The sequence below is a fragment of the Capricornis sumatraensis genome, chromosome 20 (assembly GCF_032405125.1).
Source record: "Capricornis sumatraensis isolate serow.1 chromosome 20, serow.2, whole genome shotgun sequence".
Taxonomy (NCBI): domain Eukaryota; kingdom Metazoa; phylum Chordata; class Mammalia; order Artiodactyla; family Bovidae; genus Capricornis; species Capricornis sumatraensis.
Genome location: NC_091088.1, coordinates 20,455,875 through 20,470,167, shown reverse-complemented (window position 1 = coordinate 20,470,167; position 14,293 = coordinate 20,455,875). Strand labels below are relative to the sequence as shown.

Below are 14,293 nucleotides of genomic sequence, written 5' to 3'. Positions count from 1 at the left end.
CAGGTCTCTCTCTGGTCTTCTGCTTGAGTCTTGCCATCACAGTTTGCAGCACAGTGTGTGTGGAGGGGGAGTGTCCTGCAGACCATGCTGCTGTCCATGTGTCTCATAATTGGGCCGCTTGTGACTTCCACTCCTCTGAAGGTGACTCCGCGGCTCTTGTCCTTGGACTCGTCCTTGTGCCATGAGGGCGTGCCACCTGGGTCCATGCCCTGTAGCTGCCCGGCATCATCACTGGACTTATATTTTGAGTGACATAAGCATTAACTGGGTGTTTCTCTTAGCATTTCTCATAAAAAGTAATTAAGTTCACCTTTAAAATTTGGGAATTACCAAAACTTGACTGAGAGAAGTGAAAATCATTTCTAATCTCTCTACCCAACAAAAGCCATTGCAGGCGTTTATGTAGCATGTATCATTCAGTAGAGTCATGTGGTGTGGTGTTGTATAATCTGTTTATGTGTCGTATAGTTTACTGTATTGCATATTTTTGTTTTCTGATAGTTTCTGAAATTGTAACCTTGAGAATCAATTTAAATTGCAGTGGTCTATTTTACTGTTTCCTTCTGACCCAGAGCGGATAAAATTCCCCCAGCCCTGTACTCCACCTACCGCCAAGCCTGCTCCACTGCCGGACAGAAGCAGCCAGAAGGTGTGGTCCTCATTCGTGCCCATCTCCACTTCCTGAATCACGAGACGTTGTCGGTGGAGCCCTAGTCCCTCTGGTCTGGTCATGTCATGCTTGTTGTCTGGTCAGAACTGTGGCTTCAGAGACTGACTGGCTCAGCCCCTGGATGGTTGTGACTCCCAGAGGGCTGCCTGTGATGTCAATCCTCTCAGGTCTCAGCCGGGAAGTACCTGCCATACATTTCCTAAAGGACGTGGTACCAAGTCCACTTGACTGTCATGTTTGTGTGCCCTGCTGAGGTTGTAACATGGTTTCTGTTGCCCATCTGATTCGAGTTTACATTCAGGTGACCAGCCAGGCTGAGGTCATGGTGCTGGTTCTGCACCGTGTCCTACTGGGGGTCTGCCTCAGCTCTTGGTGATGTTGGTGGGGATCTTGCTGTTTCTAGGGGACAGTGATGTAGACCTGGGCCAAGAGTGCATCCGACTTGGAGCAGCCAGGGACACTGTCCCTACCCCACCTCCCAGAAGCAAGGTGCCATCTGCACAGGACCTGGCCTGTCAGTGTTGAGATGGTGCTGCTGTTTGCTGGTCAAAGCCTCTGCTGCCTGCCAGCCAGTTAGGCTGACTGACTGCCTGCAACTCTATTCTCTGGTTCTGTCTGGCAGAACACCCTCACACAGTCTGCCACAGGTTCTGATGGCCAAGGGGACCCACACCTGTTTGGCCCTGTGTCAGAATATCTCACTGATGAGGTGCCAAGGGGCTGGAGGGCTGTGTCCACAACCAAGAGCAGCCTTGCCTCTCTTCCTGATCCCTGGTCCTGCTTTTGGAAAAGGGCTTCTAGAACCTTTTAAATGTATGTTGAGGACTGGTAATTCCCTCTAACATCTGATCTTAACATCCTGTGATAAAAAACAGTATCACAATGTTACTTAGAAGTTTGAGAAACATCATCATCAGTTTGACCATCATCTGTCCATAATTCATACCCCCAGCCCTGCCTCCCTCCACAAGCGTATGGTCTTTTTTATTACATATGTGCATGGTACACTTGCAGCGATGATGTGCATAGAACCATGGTTTTTTCCTAAAATTCCGTGTCTTGACGTCTAGCCCAATTGTGAAAATCACCCCCTGCCTCTCAGATGCAGCCCAGGGAGGGGAGGTGGAGCCCAGCTGTGCAGAGGAGCCACTGGACCTGCTCATGGCTGCCCTGCAGGAGCTCAGGGCCTCTATGACGGACCCCACCCAGCATGACGGTGAGGAGGGGGCTGCAGGCAGGGCTCTCCACAGTGGGTGTTTGTGGGTGGGAAGGCATGTCCCGTGTGCTCAAGTCCCTGAGCCACAGTGGTCATTGCGTTCCCTGAGCTCAGCATCTGTCACGAGCCCTGACCATGGCCTGGTGGGTGTGGAGGACGCAGCCTTGTTTCTGACATGCAGGCTGTCCCAAAGCCTTGGCAGAAGGTGAACTTTCTCTCCTTGGCACTGGTGGGATAGGTGATGTAGAGGAGGAAGCTGTGTGCTGGGCTGGGTGTGGTTTTCTTTCTGACCTCCACTGCCCAGCACCTCCAGCCCTCAGCACTGGGTCTCTGCTCCTGGACTGTCTCTGGGGGACCTGGAGAACCAGTCTTGCAGTTCAGAGCACGCGGTGGCCACAAAATAAAGTGCTCAGTTCCAGTAGTTTTAGACTTTGTTATGCTAAATGCAGAAACTAATATAAATAAGCCATGTTTTTAACTGCACAGGTCCATTCAATATATGCAGATTATTTTCAGTAATATACTTAATTTTTTGGAGGTAAATGACAATTTGAAAAAACTTGCAGATAAACCATGTAGCCTGGAAATATTAAAAAAAAATTAGGTATATTGTGAATGCATATAGTGTATGTACATTCACATCTGACCTGCAGAGAACATGGAAGCCTGTGAGGAGTTAAAATTGAGGGTCAGAAGTGACACATGGTTTTCACAGTCCCAGCCCTGTGTGGTTAGCTCTGCTGCAGCTGTGGTCACCCTGCGGGCCCAGGACATCCCCTTGTGGCCAGCATGGCCCTTCCTAACACTGCCCCTGTAGCCTGTGGTCCTGCTTATGGCAGCCCCTCCCTCGTAGTGCTATCAGCTCAGGTGGCCATGGTCTCCGAGAGGCTCCACTCTGTCCTGGGCCTCAGCGAGGATGTCAGCAGCGGCGAGGCGGCCCCGGTGCAGCTCAGCATCCAGGCCCCTGAGCTGCAGCCGCGGGAGCAGAGGGTGAGTGTGGGAGACCGTGTGTGAGCGAGTTGAGGGTTTGGTATTGTCTGCATGCAAACTCTGCATTTGTGAGGAAGGTGTGGGCAGGTCTGCCAACCCTATTCTCCACTGACACATCCCATCATGACCCTGGGGGACCTTCCCAGGGTCTGAGGGTTCCTATGACCTGGGAGTGGCAGCCTTCTCTCTGGGCACTAGCCTGTTTCATAGTCTCGTGAGCTTATCTCTGATCCTGTGTGTCCGGGGTGTAAACACTCAAACGAGACCTTTCCTCTCAGGTGGTGGACCTCCTGCTGACGTCTTTTTGTCAGAACCTCATGGCAGCCTCCAGTGTCGCCCCACCGGACAGGTAGAGGCCAGGTGGTCCCAGCAGGTGGTTGGAGCTGTCCCGAGGGCAGCCTGGTGCTCCTGATGAGAGGCCATCGGTCTTGGGCTGCCCTCGATGTCCTGCTGCACTGGGGGAAGGCGGGGAGGGCTGGGGGCTGATGTACCGTACCACAGGCACGTGGCCAAGGCAGTGAGCCTGTTGTCTGGGGAGCAACTTGGCTCTTCCTGGGTCTGCGGTGCCTGCCTGCTCATCCATGGGCTCTGGGAGGGCTGGGAGTGCCACTGCCCTGTTCTCTGTTGCTTGCCCCCGTAGGCAGGGCCCCTGGGCCACCCACTTCGTGAGGGCCCTGTGTGGACACAGGTTCCTGCCAGCCGTGCTCACCAGGCTCTGCCAGCTGCTCCGTCACCAGGTAGGGCTGCCATTCCCTCCAGCTGGGAGTGGGTCCCCCACCCTGCCCCCCAGCACCGAACACCTTTTCTCTCTTGTCTTAGGGCCCAAGCCTGAGTGCCTCACACGTGCTGGGCTTGGCTGCGCTGGCTGTTCACCTGGGTGAGTCCAGGTCTGTGCTCCCCAAGGTGCACGTGGGCCCTCCTGCCCCTGCCAGGGGCCTGCCCATCCCTGAGTTCATCGACAGCCTCCTGCCCTGTGTGGCCCAGCAGGCCTCGGCCCTGTGTCTGAAGTAAGTACACCTTGTCAGTAGTAACGTGTTCCTCAGACAGCACAGCACAGACACACGTGCTCGTACTGTGCTGGTCCACGCCTCCCGGAAGGAACCCTGTCTGGATGTATCTGGGCGCATGCTAGTATCTCTGGTTAGGACAGTGAAGTCATCCTGCCTTGCTCCCTGCCTTTGGAGACCCTGGCTCTGGGCTGCAGGTGTCCTTCTCTAGGCTGGGTGACCAGCAGCTGGGTGGACCTGTCCCTCAGGTTCAGTTCTGGGGTCTCCCTGTGGCAAGCAGCTTTCTCTGGGGCACTCCTCTGCACACATGGCTGTCCTGTCACTATACACAAAGCACCAGAACCTCTCCCAGGACCCAGCAGTTGCAGGGAGCCCGGCACCAGGCTTGGCAGGTGTGAGAGATGGCTGGGGTGAGAGCGGCCACCCATGGCAGAGACCTGGGGCTTTCTGCAGCTGCTGAGGTGAACAGACTGAAGTCAGGACAGAAGCCAGAGACTCTGGCAGGGAGGGATGTTGGCAGGGCCAGGGTCCTGGCTTGTGGACTAAGCTGACATCAGCAGACAGGGAGAGCCAAGCTCAGGAGCAGCTCTCAGTGATGAGGCCCCCGGGAGTCAGGCCCTGTCCTCACCACCCAGACTCCCTGCCAGCCTCTGCCCGACTTGTCACAGCCACCATGGGTGGGCAGAGCCGAGGCTGCTACTGGACCCACTTCTCCCTGGCTTGGAGGTCCTTATAGGCAGGAACAGCAAACAATGTGTGGGTCATGCCCATGAACCCCACGGGGCACGCCCTCCCCGACACGCTGGGGAAGCAAGCTCTTACGTGGAGTGCTTGTGTGTTTACATTTTCCAAGATGCGTTACTAGGGGGTGGGGTGGGGGTGCTGGGATGCCCTTGGTTCACTTTGTGTGACTCATGCTGACTTCCCCCCTGTATTTTGTGTGCATCCCGTTTCTGTGTTATAATTTCCGTTTTCTATTCTCAGATTTTCTACAGCAGCAATTTCTTATTCCTTGTGTAAGTTTTCCCAGTCACATGAGCTTCTGCACAGCTGTCTGTCTCCTGGCCTTATAAAAAAGGTGAGTCTTCTGGGTTCCTTTCTCAGCCGAGTTCCTGTTTTCTATGGGTCTCTGGCCCGAGGCTGTGTGGCCTCCATCTCATGCTCAGCACCACTTTGGTCTGTGGCAGGCTATCTCCTGGGAGCCACCGCCTTCTGCCTTTTCTTTCTGGCTGAGTTAAGAGGAGGGGGTGTAAGGTGAACCACAGATGTCCCTCCAGTTTATAAAATTGGCTCATAAGAGTAGTCATAAGAAGTGTCTTCCCAGGTAAAGAGGCGCCCTATACTTCCTCTAAAGATAGCCCTGGAGACTGCGTGTTGGGATTCTGTGTCAAGGGTGGCAGGGCTGTCCGTTCCAGCGGGAGCCGGGGTTGCGACACATGCAGAGTTCCAGGGAGCCTGTCCACTCGGCGATAAGCCTGCTTCTCAGTTCCAGGCTCTGTGTTGGACTCCTGGGCCCTGCTAGGAGCTGCCTTGTCAGGAGCAGCCTGGGGGCTGGTACCACAGTTTCACAGTGTGGGACGGGGGCAGGTCAGGCGGAGTCCCAAGCTGCCATGGTCTCCTTGCGCTGCCTGTGACTCCGGAAGCACAGGGCAGGGGTTTCTGTCTCCTAAGGAAAGACAGGTGGCTTGTCCATCTCCCGGGAGCATCTCACACACACCCCAGTGCCAGCGAGCCTCAGGTGACAGCTGAGCACGGCTGCAGGACACAGCGGCCTCAGATGTGCAGTCAGAGCTGCTGCCCCTTGAAGTGCCATCTGAGGAGCAGGGGCTCCCCACTGCCAGCCGAGCGTGGCCGGCCTCACAGCACACACGCCACTGGGTTTTTTCAGTTCCAGTTCATCATGTTCAGATGGTTCCCAGAAGCTCGAGACCCCCCGTCTCAGGAGGACCTGGCCAGCCCACCCTGGAGGCCCCTGTGCCTGCCCTCCGTGGACTGGCGGAGAGCTGCCCTCTGCCTGTGGAAGCAAAGAGCCCTGAAGGAACTGCTGAAGCAGGAGGGGCTCCAGGTAGGTCCTGCAGTCCCCTCCCTGGGACACCTGCTACACGCAGTGTGAGGTTTTGAGGTTGGTCTCCATGGACATGTGGAGCTGCCCCAGAATTTAAAGACAGGGTGAGTGCTGTGCAACTGCTGGAAGCTTCATGTTATATGCCCAATTCGGTGAGCTGAAATGAGTTGTGCAGACGCCACGATCTGTCCACGACCAGGCAGCAGTGTGGACGATGCAGTTTAAGACCAGTTTGAAAAGTTTCAGGTAGCTTCACTTTCAGGGTTAAATTACTGGTTCTTGGGGCTTCATGCCAAGCTCCCTGTCTAACACTGGGAAGTGGCGTGAGGATGAGAGGGTCTGAGACCCAGGAGACCTCCAGCTGCCATGAGAGCCACAGTCACAGCCTGCCCTGTGGCTTCTGTGGGCCATCCTTGGCATGGTGGTCACTTGAGCTTTTTCTCTCAGTTGACTTATAGAGACTGGTTACAACTGGAAATAGAAATTCAGCCTGAAGTTGATTCTCTTTCAGATACAGAAAGGTAAGTGCTTAAAGGATCTGCCCTTTAAAACGTTACACTGTTTTGTGTCATGATGTCCTCAATTTAACGTTCAGCTTAACATAAAGTCTATGTTATAGTATAATATAATTTTATTCATTCTGTTATTCAAGGAATACTTCCTGAGCTCCTGTGGTTTGGCAGATACTTCTAGAATGGTCAGGGAGCTAGGGATATAGCGTGAACAAAACAGATGGGGCTCCCTGCCTGCACTTCTGCCCCGTTGGCCCTGAGTGGGCACTCCTGCTGAGGGACTGTGCAGCCCGGAAGCAGGCAGGGAGATACAGCAGGGCTGTGGGAGCAGGTGCTGGCAGGTGAGGAGCAAGGAGTCTGAACCCCCGAGGGCCGTGGTCAGGGAGCCACGAAGATCTCAGCTGGCGTCAGCCAAGGCAGGGGAGGGTGGGCACGGCTTCATCAATTGCTGGCTTCGAGGCGTGGCAACAGGAGTAAGCAAATTGGGGTCTGAGCCCCTGTGGGTGCCGGAGCCCCTGTGGGTTCGGGGCCGGTGAACGAGACGGCTGAGCCATAAGGTGTGCTGTTTGGGGCTCAGGTGTGTGCTGAGGGCCTTCGCAGCAGGGGTAGCTGTCCTCAGGCCGCCATCTGTGGTGTGGTCAGAGGCGTTCCCACACGTGGAGATGCTGTGACGTGGTGTCAGATTCTGATGGAACAAGTAGACTTAGGAAGGATGGCAAACAGGAGTGGGAGTGACGACAATGCCTTCTGCAGCTCGGAGGGTGGGGGTGGAGGGGCTGGTGGGGCACTCCCACCTATCAGCTTTGTGCCCGGCTTGCTTCCTGAGCGCTTCCTTCCTGCGCTTATGAGCCCGGGGCCTCCCTCCTCTCCAGCGTCCTGGCGTGCAGATCCAGAGTACGCCTTCTTAGCTCTCCCTCAGGTCGGGGCCTCCTTCCCTTGCTCCTCACTGCAGTGCCCCCTGCCTCTCGTGGTCGTGGCCGAGGCCCTGCTTGGATTCTGGTCTCCCTGTGGGGGCAGACTGCAGCACTGGCGGCTGCCAGTGCTGCGGTCTTAGCACTATGGAGCCTGGTCCACATCTGGGCGCTCTGCTGCTGGACCCAGCCAGTACAGACGCCCCCTCTGCCCCCTGCTCAGCAGCCGTGCACCTGCAGTCCCCCACCCCTCCAGCTGAGGCGGCCTCCCTAGGCACAGACCCTGGCGTTTGCATTGTAGGCAGGACTTCCAGCAGTGGGCCATCCACCAGCACTTCCTCCCCATGCCCTCTGCCGCCGGTGGCTGCGATGGAGACCTGGAAGCCGCTTGTACCACCCTGGTCGATGTGCTCATGGACTTCTGCCAAAGGTTAGGAACGTTGGTGCCCAGAGGCATGTGTGTTTTGATTTTGGTAGCTCTAAGAATGTTTTTATTTCTCTCGGTCCACACATTTGGACATATCTGATAACAAGTCTGAATCTTCGCAATGAAGGCAAGCTTCTGGTATCATCTTTCTCTCTGTGCGTCACCTGGTCAGCAAATGTGAGAATAAAAGGCCTAGTAGGTGGTGGGCGCCAGTGTCGCCACCCATGGTGCAGGAAGTACCGGTGTGGACTGGCTGCCACGACAGGCAGGCCTTCCCAGTCCCGTCTGGGCCGTGCAGGCCATGGGTGTCTGACACGGCCTGTTCAGTCTCATCATCCTCCTGGTTGAGGACATATGCTGTGTCCAGGTGGTGTGTGGTGTTATCTTGTTATGGTTTTGATTTGCTTTTCCCTGATGGCTCACAGTGTTGACCATTTATTTATCTTTTTTGGACAGATGTCTGATCAGATCCTTTGCCTATTTACAATTGGGCTATTTGCTTATTGAGTCTTAAGGGTTCTTTATATAGTCCAGATGCCAGCTCCCTTGAGATACGTGAATCACAGATGCTTTCTCCCATCCCTTAAAGTCATTGGTTCACTCCCTTGATAAAGTACTTTGATTCATATGAGTTTTACATTTTGAAGAAGCCGTATTCATCTGTTTTTAATTTTAGCTTTTGGGCCTTTGATCCATTTTGAGTTATTTTTTCCCCTAAATTTATTTATTTGACTGCATCAGGTCTTAGTTGAGGTGCACAGACTTTCCAGTTACAGCCCACAGGCTCAGTTGCGTCTCGGCATGAGGGGTCTTAGTTTCCTGACCAGGCATGGAACCCACATCCCCTGCATTGCAAGGTGGATTCTTAACCACTGAACCACCAGGGAAGTCTCTTGAGTAAATTTTTTGTAAGATGTGAGGTAGAGATCCAGCCCCATTCTTTTGGATGTGAATGTCCAGTTGCCCTTTTTGCTGAAAAGACTGTTCTTTTCCATTGAATGGTCTTGTTACTCTTGTCAAAAGTCCACTCACCATCTGTGTGAGTTTACTTCTGGACTCTCAACTCTGTTCTACTTATCTTTACCTCTGTCCCTGTGCCATGACCACACCATTTTGATTACTATAGCTTTGTAATAAGTTTTAAAATTGGAAAATGTGGGAATTCTCTGGCAGTCCAGTGGTTAGGACTCCATGCTTTTACTGCTAAGGGCCCGGGTTCAGTCCTTGGGTAACTATGGTCCCACAAGCTGCACGGTGCGGCCAAAAAATAAACAAGGAAGTAAAATTGGAAGACATGAGTCTGCTAACTTTGCCCTTTATCAAGATTGTTCTGGAGCCCTTGCAGCTCCATCTGGATTTTTAGGATCAGCTTATCAATTTGTACAAAACGAGCTGGGATTCTGATAATGACTGCACTGTATCAGTTTGGGTCCTTCCATTTGTTTAGGTCATCTTTAATATTTTTCAACAGTGTTTTATAGTTTTCAGTGTGCAAGTCTTGCATCTCCTTGATTAAATTTATTCTGCAGTATTTTATTTTTTTTGGCACCATTGTAAATGTGCATTGCTTTAATTTCACTTATTTGCTCAGATGGCTTTTTATTGTTAATTTTTTATGATTTTTCTATATATAAGGTCTTGTCACCTGTGAATAGAGATGGTTAAACTTTTTCCTTTCCAATCCGAATGACTTTTATGTGCTGATTTATTTGCTGAGTTGTCCTGTCTAGAACTTCACAGTGCAATGCTCACTGGAGGCAGTAGGAGCAGACACTTCGTCCTGGTCCTGGTCCTGGGAGGACAGTTTTCAGTCTGTCATCATTGAGTACAATGTGAACTGTGGGTTCTTCATAAATGCCCTTTGCCAGGTTGAGGAAGGTCCCTTTTACTCCTAGTTTGTTTTTTTAGTCATGAGATGGTGTTGAACTTAATGTTTTATCTGTGTGGGTTTTGGTTTTCTATTCTACTCATGTTAATTGCATTAATTGATTTTTGCATATTGAGCCAACCTTGCATTCTTAGAATAAATCCCAGTTGGTTGTGTAATCATTTTGATATGCTGCCAGAGCTGGTTGCTGGCTTTGTGCTGTTGCTGGGGCACCATGTGTGCCCTGTGGTGCCTGGGTACTCCCTGGCCCTGTGACCACAGGCCATGCTGGAGGCAGAAGAAGAGGTAGCCCAGCATAGATAGGAGACACTAAAGAGGCTTTCACTGTTTTTATTTCAGTTCGAGGAGTTATCATCACTCAGAGAATTCTGATTTGGTTCTTGGTGGCTGCAAAGGAAATCGGGACATTTTTTCCAGATTGCAGGTTAGTTAGAAAATGCAAAACTCAGTGTGTCCACTGCATCGAAGCCATGTGCTATCAAGATATTTATTGAGTATCCAATGAGTCCAGATGTCTGTTCTAAGCAGAATGAAAGCCTGAGTTACAGACACGGTCACTCAGACCAGAGGCCACGTGCTCTGTGAACTCATATCACCATAAACATCAAAGGAACACAAAAATGAAAGGTGAAATACAGGAAGCATCTCCAGGCTTTAGGACATTTAAGATTTGAAAACAGGAAGTAAAAATGTGGACTTCAGTAGTAACTTGGTTGCTACTCCCATTCTCTGCTCTTTAACTCTGGGTGCTGCGCTAGGAGGTCAGACTCTTGAGAATTGATATAAATAACCCTCCACTTGGCTGAGTATCGAGAGTTTGCAAAGACCAGAGGCTGAAGCCTCTTCTGTTTCCCAGGTCACTTGTCACTGAGGCAGGAACACTGAGAAGGGTGCAGAGGCCCTGCAGGTTCTCATCCTGGAGTGAAAAGTGCCTTTCTGTCAGCATGCTGCTGCCCAGCCCCAGTGGGCTCTGGGGTCAGAAGGCAGAACAGGCCTGTCCTTCCTTCTCTACAGCTGTGCGCTGGGGGTCTGTAACTGTGTACGTGGCCATGCAGCTGTCTTATGGGATCTGGAATTCCCGCTCTCTCTCTTTAAAAGTGCCTGAATTTAGAAAATGTGGAGGATGAAAGGGATATCCTAACACTCCACACAAAAGGGACGCATGTCCTCTGCATCCATCGTAGTGGGAAGTGGAAAAGAGTTCCTGGGAGGGTGGCCGCAGAAGGAGTCATGGGTTTAGAGGTCGCATGTGACAGGGCGATGAGGAGACCGGGTGCTCTTCATCTGGTGCCGTCTCCAGGAGATGGCTGCTGACCTGCAGCAGGGCCCTGCGCCCCTCGGCCACGCTGCTCCCCACGGACACTTTCTCTTCGGAGTTTTCCGCAGACGCCTCCAGGCCCTGACTCATGGGTGGGATGTGGCCAGCCGCCTCCAGAGACAGCAGGAGCTGCTCACCTGCAAACGGTAACACGGTTGCGTCCCAGGGTCTCTCCCGACTTCGGCTTCTGTTCCCTCTAGTTGTGGGTCTCTAGGGTGGCCTCTCCCCGGGAGTCCCCTGGAGAGCAGGGTCTGGGCCCAGGATCCCTTCAGTTCAAAGGCCTCACATCGAATGTGGGCTCAGGGGTCCTCACAGCAGCTTCATCACAACTGAGCTGTGAATTGACATCCTTCCCAGGCTAGTGAGCTGGTTGGTTCACACACTGCTCCCACCCTGGGTCATCATGAAGCTGCATGGCTGCTTTGGGGAAGCACAGTGGTGTCTATGGGCCCAGCAGCACAGGAGCCCAGGCCCTCCTGGGATGGATGGGCCGCAGACTCGGGCCAGTTCCCAGCAAGCTGGGAGGGTGGCTGCCGCTCCAAGCATTGCTCTCGGGGGTCACTGTCCACACCTCTGTCCTCCCAGCACCCTCCTCGGCCTGCCCCCCTCCATGCTAGTCAGCAGCCCCTGTGCGGAGCAGCCGACCGCCCCCAGCTGCGCTGATTTCTTCCACTTGGTCAACTCAGAGTTGGTAGGTGTGGAGTGAATAAGGTCAGGTGCGGGGCTGGGGGCCATGTGGGCACCGCGGGCTGGTTCTGGGGAAAGTTCAGGAGTGCATCTGTGGTCACATGGAGCCAGTGGCCTTGGTATGGGTCCCACCTGCAGGGCGTCACTGAGGCTAGGCCGTGGCACTTGGAGACACAGGGAGTCCTTCACTCTGTTGGACACAGGCGGCAAGGCCAGAGACTGGGGCCAGTGCCTTCTCCGGAACATGACTCCTTCATAGAACCTTCCCCAGTTTAGCAGTTTGGGCCCCAGAAGTGCTGACTGACCTGCCTGCTTCACCTCTGGGCACAAAAGCCAGACAGAGCCTACACCTGGCTCTTCAGGCTCCAAAGGGTGCCCTCCCTTACTTGTGCACAGTCAGGGACAGGGAGGTGCTGTGCCCACCACAGGAGGCCTTGTAAAAATGCACCATGTGGCTGGAGGTTGATCTGAGGTTCTGGTCATGTGTGTGGAGCTTATAGGGTAACTGGGGAGCAGCAGAAATGAGGTGAGATTTTCTGTTCAAGTTCGTTCTGGAGGCTGTTCCCCCTCAAGCTCTGAGAACGGCCTGTGAAAGCAGCCAGGTGCGGGGGAGGAGGGACAGCACACGGCTGCCCACCTCTGTCCACCGCCCTCCCTCCTCACTGGCCTCTACTATCTTGCAGAGAAACTTCTCCCATGATGGTGCTCTCACCCACGACATCACCACCCACTTCTTCAGGGTAATTCCAGTTCCCTCCACCCCTCCCGTGTCACTACTCAGACCTCTGGCCTGGCCCTTGCGTATGCAGTGGCTCCCAGGGTCCATGTGCAAACCCAGTGGTGGGCATCTCCTCCCCAGGGGCTCCTCAACACCTGTGCACGAAGCAGAGACCCATCCCTGGCAGCCGACTTGGCCCTGACCGCCTGCCAGACCCAGTGCCCCCTGCTGCTCACCTCTGCTCTGGTAGGCCTGCCATCTTCTCAGGGGAGCTCCCGGGCCTGGTGGGGTACCGTGAGGGTCAGTGTGGCTGGGGGTTGCACGTCTAGGGCTTCCTGGCTGTGTGATCCCAGGCGCAGTGGGTGTTAAGTCAGGAGCAGATGCCCTGGGAGCAGTAGGGAGAGAACTGGAGAGGGAGGACTGGGTCACAGGAGTCCCTCCGCACCAAAGCCAGCAGCAGAAGTCATTCACAATGTGTGCTCTGGGCTGGAGCTGCCGGCTCGGCCCCTGCAGCCCGGCCTCTGCATGGCCTTCCGAAGTTCCTCAGTTGGGGCTCCCCTGTGGGCTTTCTCACCCCTTCCCCTTTTGTCAGGAGGGAGGACACAGCCCCATTCTTTCAGAGCAGCACGTCCGCCGCCGAGCTCCCTGGGCAACCGTGTGTCCTCTGAGGATGAGTTGTGTTGGGCCGTAGATGAGACACTGTCCTTGTAGTTAGGAAGCACTAGATGAGCAGACCCAGGCTCAGGGGGTTGGGTGTCAGCCAGCAGGTGGATGTGTCCTGCCCAGATGGTCGGGGTCACTGAGGTCTGCAAAGCGTCCTGCTGGTGGTGAATGACTGTTGGTGCCCATTCTCTCCCATGAGCTGTGGTGGTCAAGCCTGGAGCCCGAGCTGCACTGCCGGTGGAGGAGGTGGTCCCAGAGCCCGCTGCCTGCAGAGCTGCGGAAGCTGCAGGAGGCCCACCTCTTCGCTGAGAGGTGAGTATGGGCACACGCTCTCGTTGACCTGCCCAGCATCTCGGGAGCTGGAGAGGCCTCTGGACAGGCTCTGCAAGGTGCAGGGTTCACCTGCCCGTCTCCTTTTACTTCCCAGCGGGTGCCCTCCTAGAGGTCACAGAGAGGATCGCTGGCCCTCTCCAGCCTCCTTACATTTTCCTCTGTGACCATTTCCATCCCTCAGGCACCCCCCGAGTTAGGGATGCTGGAAACCTCAGAAAACAAGGAAAGCCAGTCTGCCCACTGACTCTAATCGTATAGAGAGCAGGAAAGTTTCTTAAATCATTGCACTGTATTCTGTTTTTCGCTTTTGGCCGTTTTAACCTGCTGAAGGACCTTGAACATCACAGTGCAATTGGGGCAGGGGTTGTGTGGGAGGCCAGTGCAGATTCTGGGGTCTAGGGGTCAGGGGAAGGGCTCCAGGCAACCCTGTGTTCCACACCCTCCTGACAAAGCTGAGACCCCCTGCAAGCTGCACCGCTTCCTGTGTCCAGGGCACAGGGCCAGTCTGTGCAGAGCCAGGTTGGGGGCAGGGGTTCCTGTGGTGATACACTCCTCTTGTCTGCGCAGCATGTCCTCCCCCATCATACCACCCCCCGCACCTGGCCCGTCCTGGCTCGGCGCGGCTGCCCTGCACTTTGCAATTCAACGGGCCAGGAAGGAGAGCTTCAGGCAGGAGCTGGGGAAGCTGGATGGCCAAGGAGAGGAGGCAAGGATGACACCCTCTTCCTGCAAGCTCACGTTCTCTCAGGGTTCATCTAACACAGTGCTTTTCAAGGACACACAAGTGTTTGGGGTCCTTCTGACTTTATTTGGAAGCAAACCTTCCTGGGTGTACAGGTTTGATAAGACTTATAACTCTCAACTGCTTTTATTTGACCTGTTTATTCT

General features: G+C 54.1%; 1 protein-coding gene across 1 annotated transcript in view; it reads left to right on the top strand.

The window, feature by feature from the left end:
* The window catches only part of FANCA (FA complementation group A), a 36,935-nt gene that overhangs the window by 20,175 nt on the left and 2,467 nt on the right, over positions 1 to 14,293 (top strand). Inside the window, exons 21-37 of the mRNA XM_068992980.1 lie at positions 573 to 649; positions 1,773 to 1,886; positions 2,740 to 2,876; positions 3,155 to 3,225; positions 3,517 to 3,613; positions 3,696 to 3,883; positions 4,868 to 4,961; positions 5,772 to 5,948; positions 6,396 to 6,469; positions 7,673 to 7,801; positions 10,026 to 10,110; positions 10,987 to 11,150; positions 11,590 to 11,695; positions 12,375 to 12,431; positions 12,551 to 12,655; positions 13,272 to 13,384; positions 13,973 to 14,111. Of these exons, the coding sequence (XP_068849081.1) occupies positions 573 to 649; positions 1,773 to 1,886; positions 2,740 to 2,876; positions 3,155 to 3,225; positions 3,517 to 3,613; positions 3,696 to 3,883; positions 4,868 to 4,961; positions 5,772 to 5,948; positions 6,396 to 6,469; positions 7,673 to 7,801; positions 10,026 to 10,110; positions 10,987 to 11,150; positions 11,590 to 11,695; positions 12,375 to 12,431; positions 12,551 to 12,655; positions 13,272 to 13,384; positions 13,973 to 14,111 (1,927 nt within the window). The remainder of the gene's footprint in view (positions 1 to 572; positions 650 to 1,772; positions 1,887 to 2,739; positions 2,877 to 3,154; positions 3,226 to 3,516; positions 3,614 to 3,695; positions 3,884 to 4,867; positions 4,962 to 5,771; positions 5,949 to 6,395; positions 6,470 to 7,672; positions 7,802 to 10,025; positions 10,111 to 10,986; positions 11,151 to 11,589; positions 11,696 to 12,374; positions 12,432 to 12,550; positions 12,656 to 13,271; positions 13,385 to 13,972; positions 14,112 to 14,293) is intronic.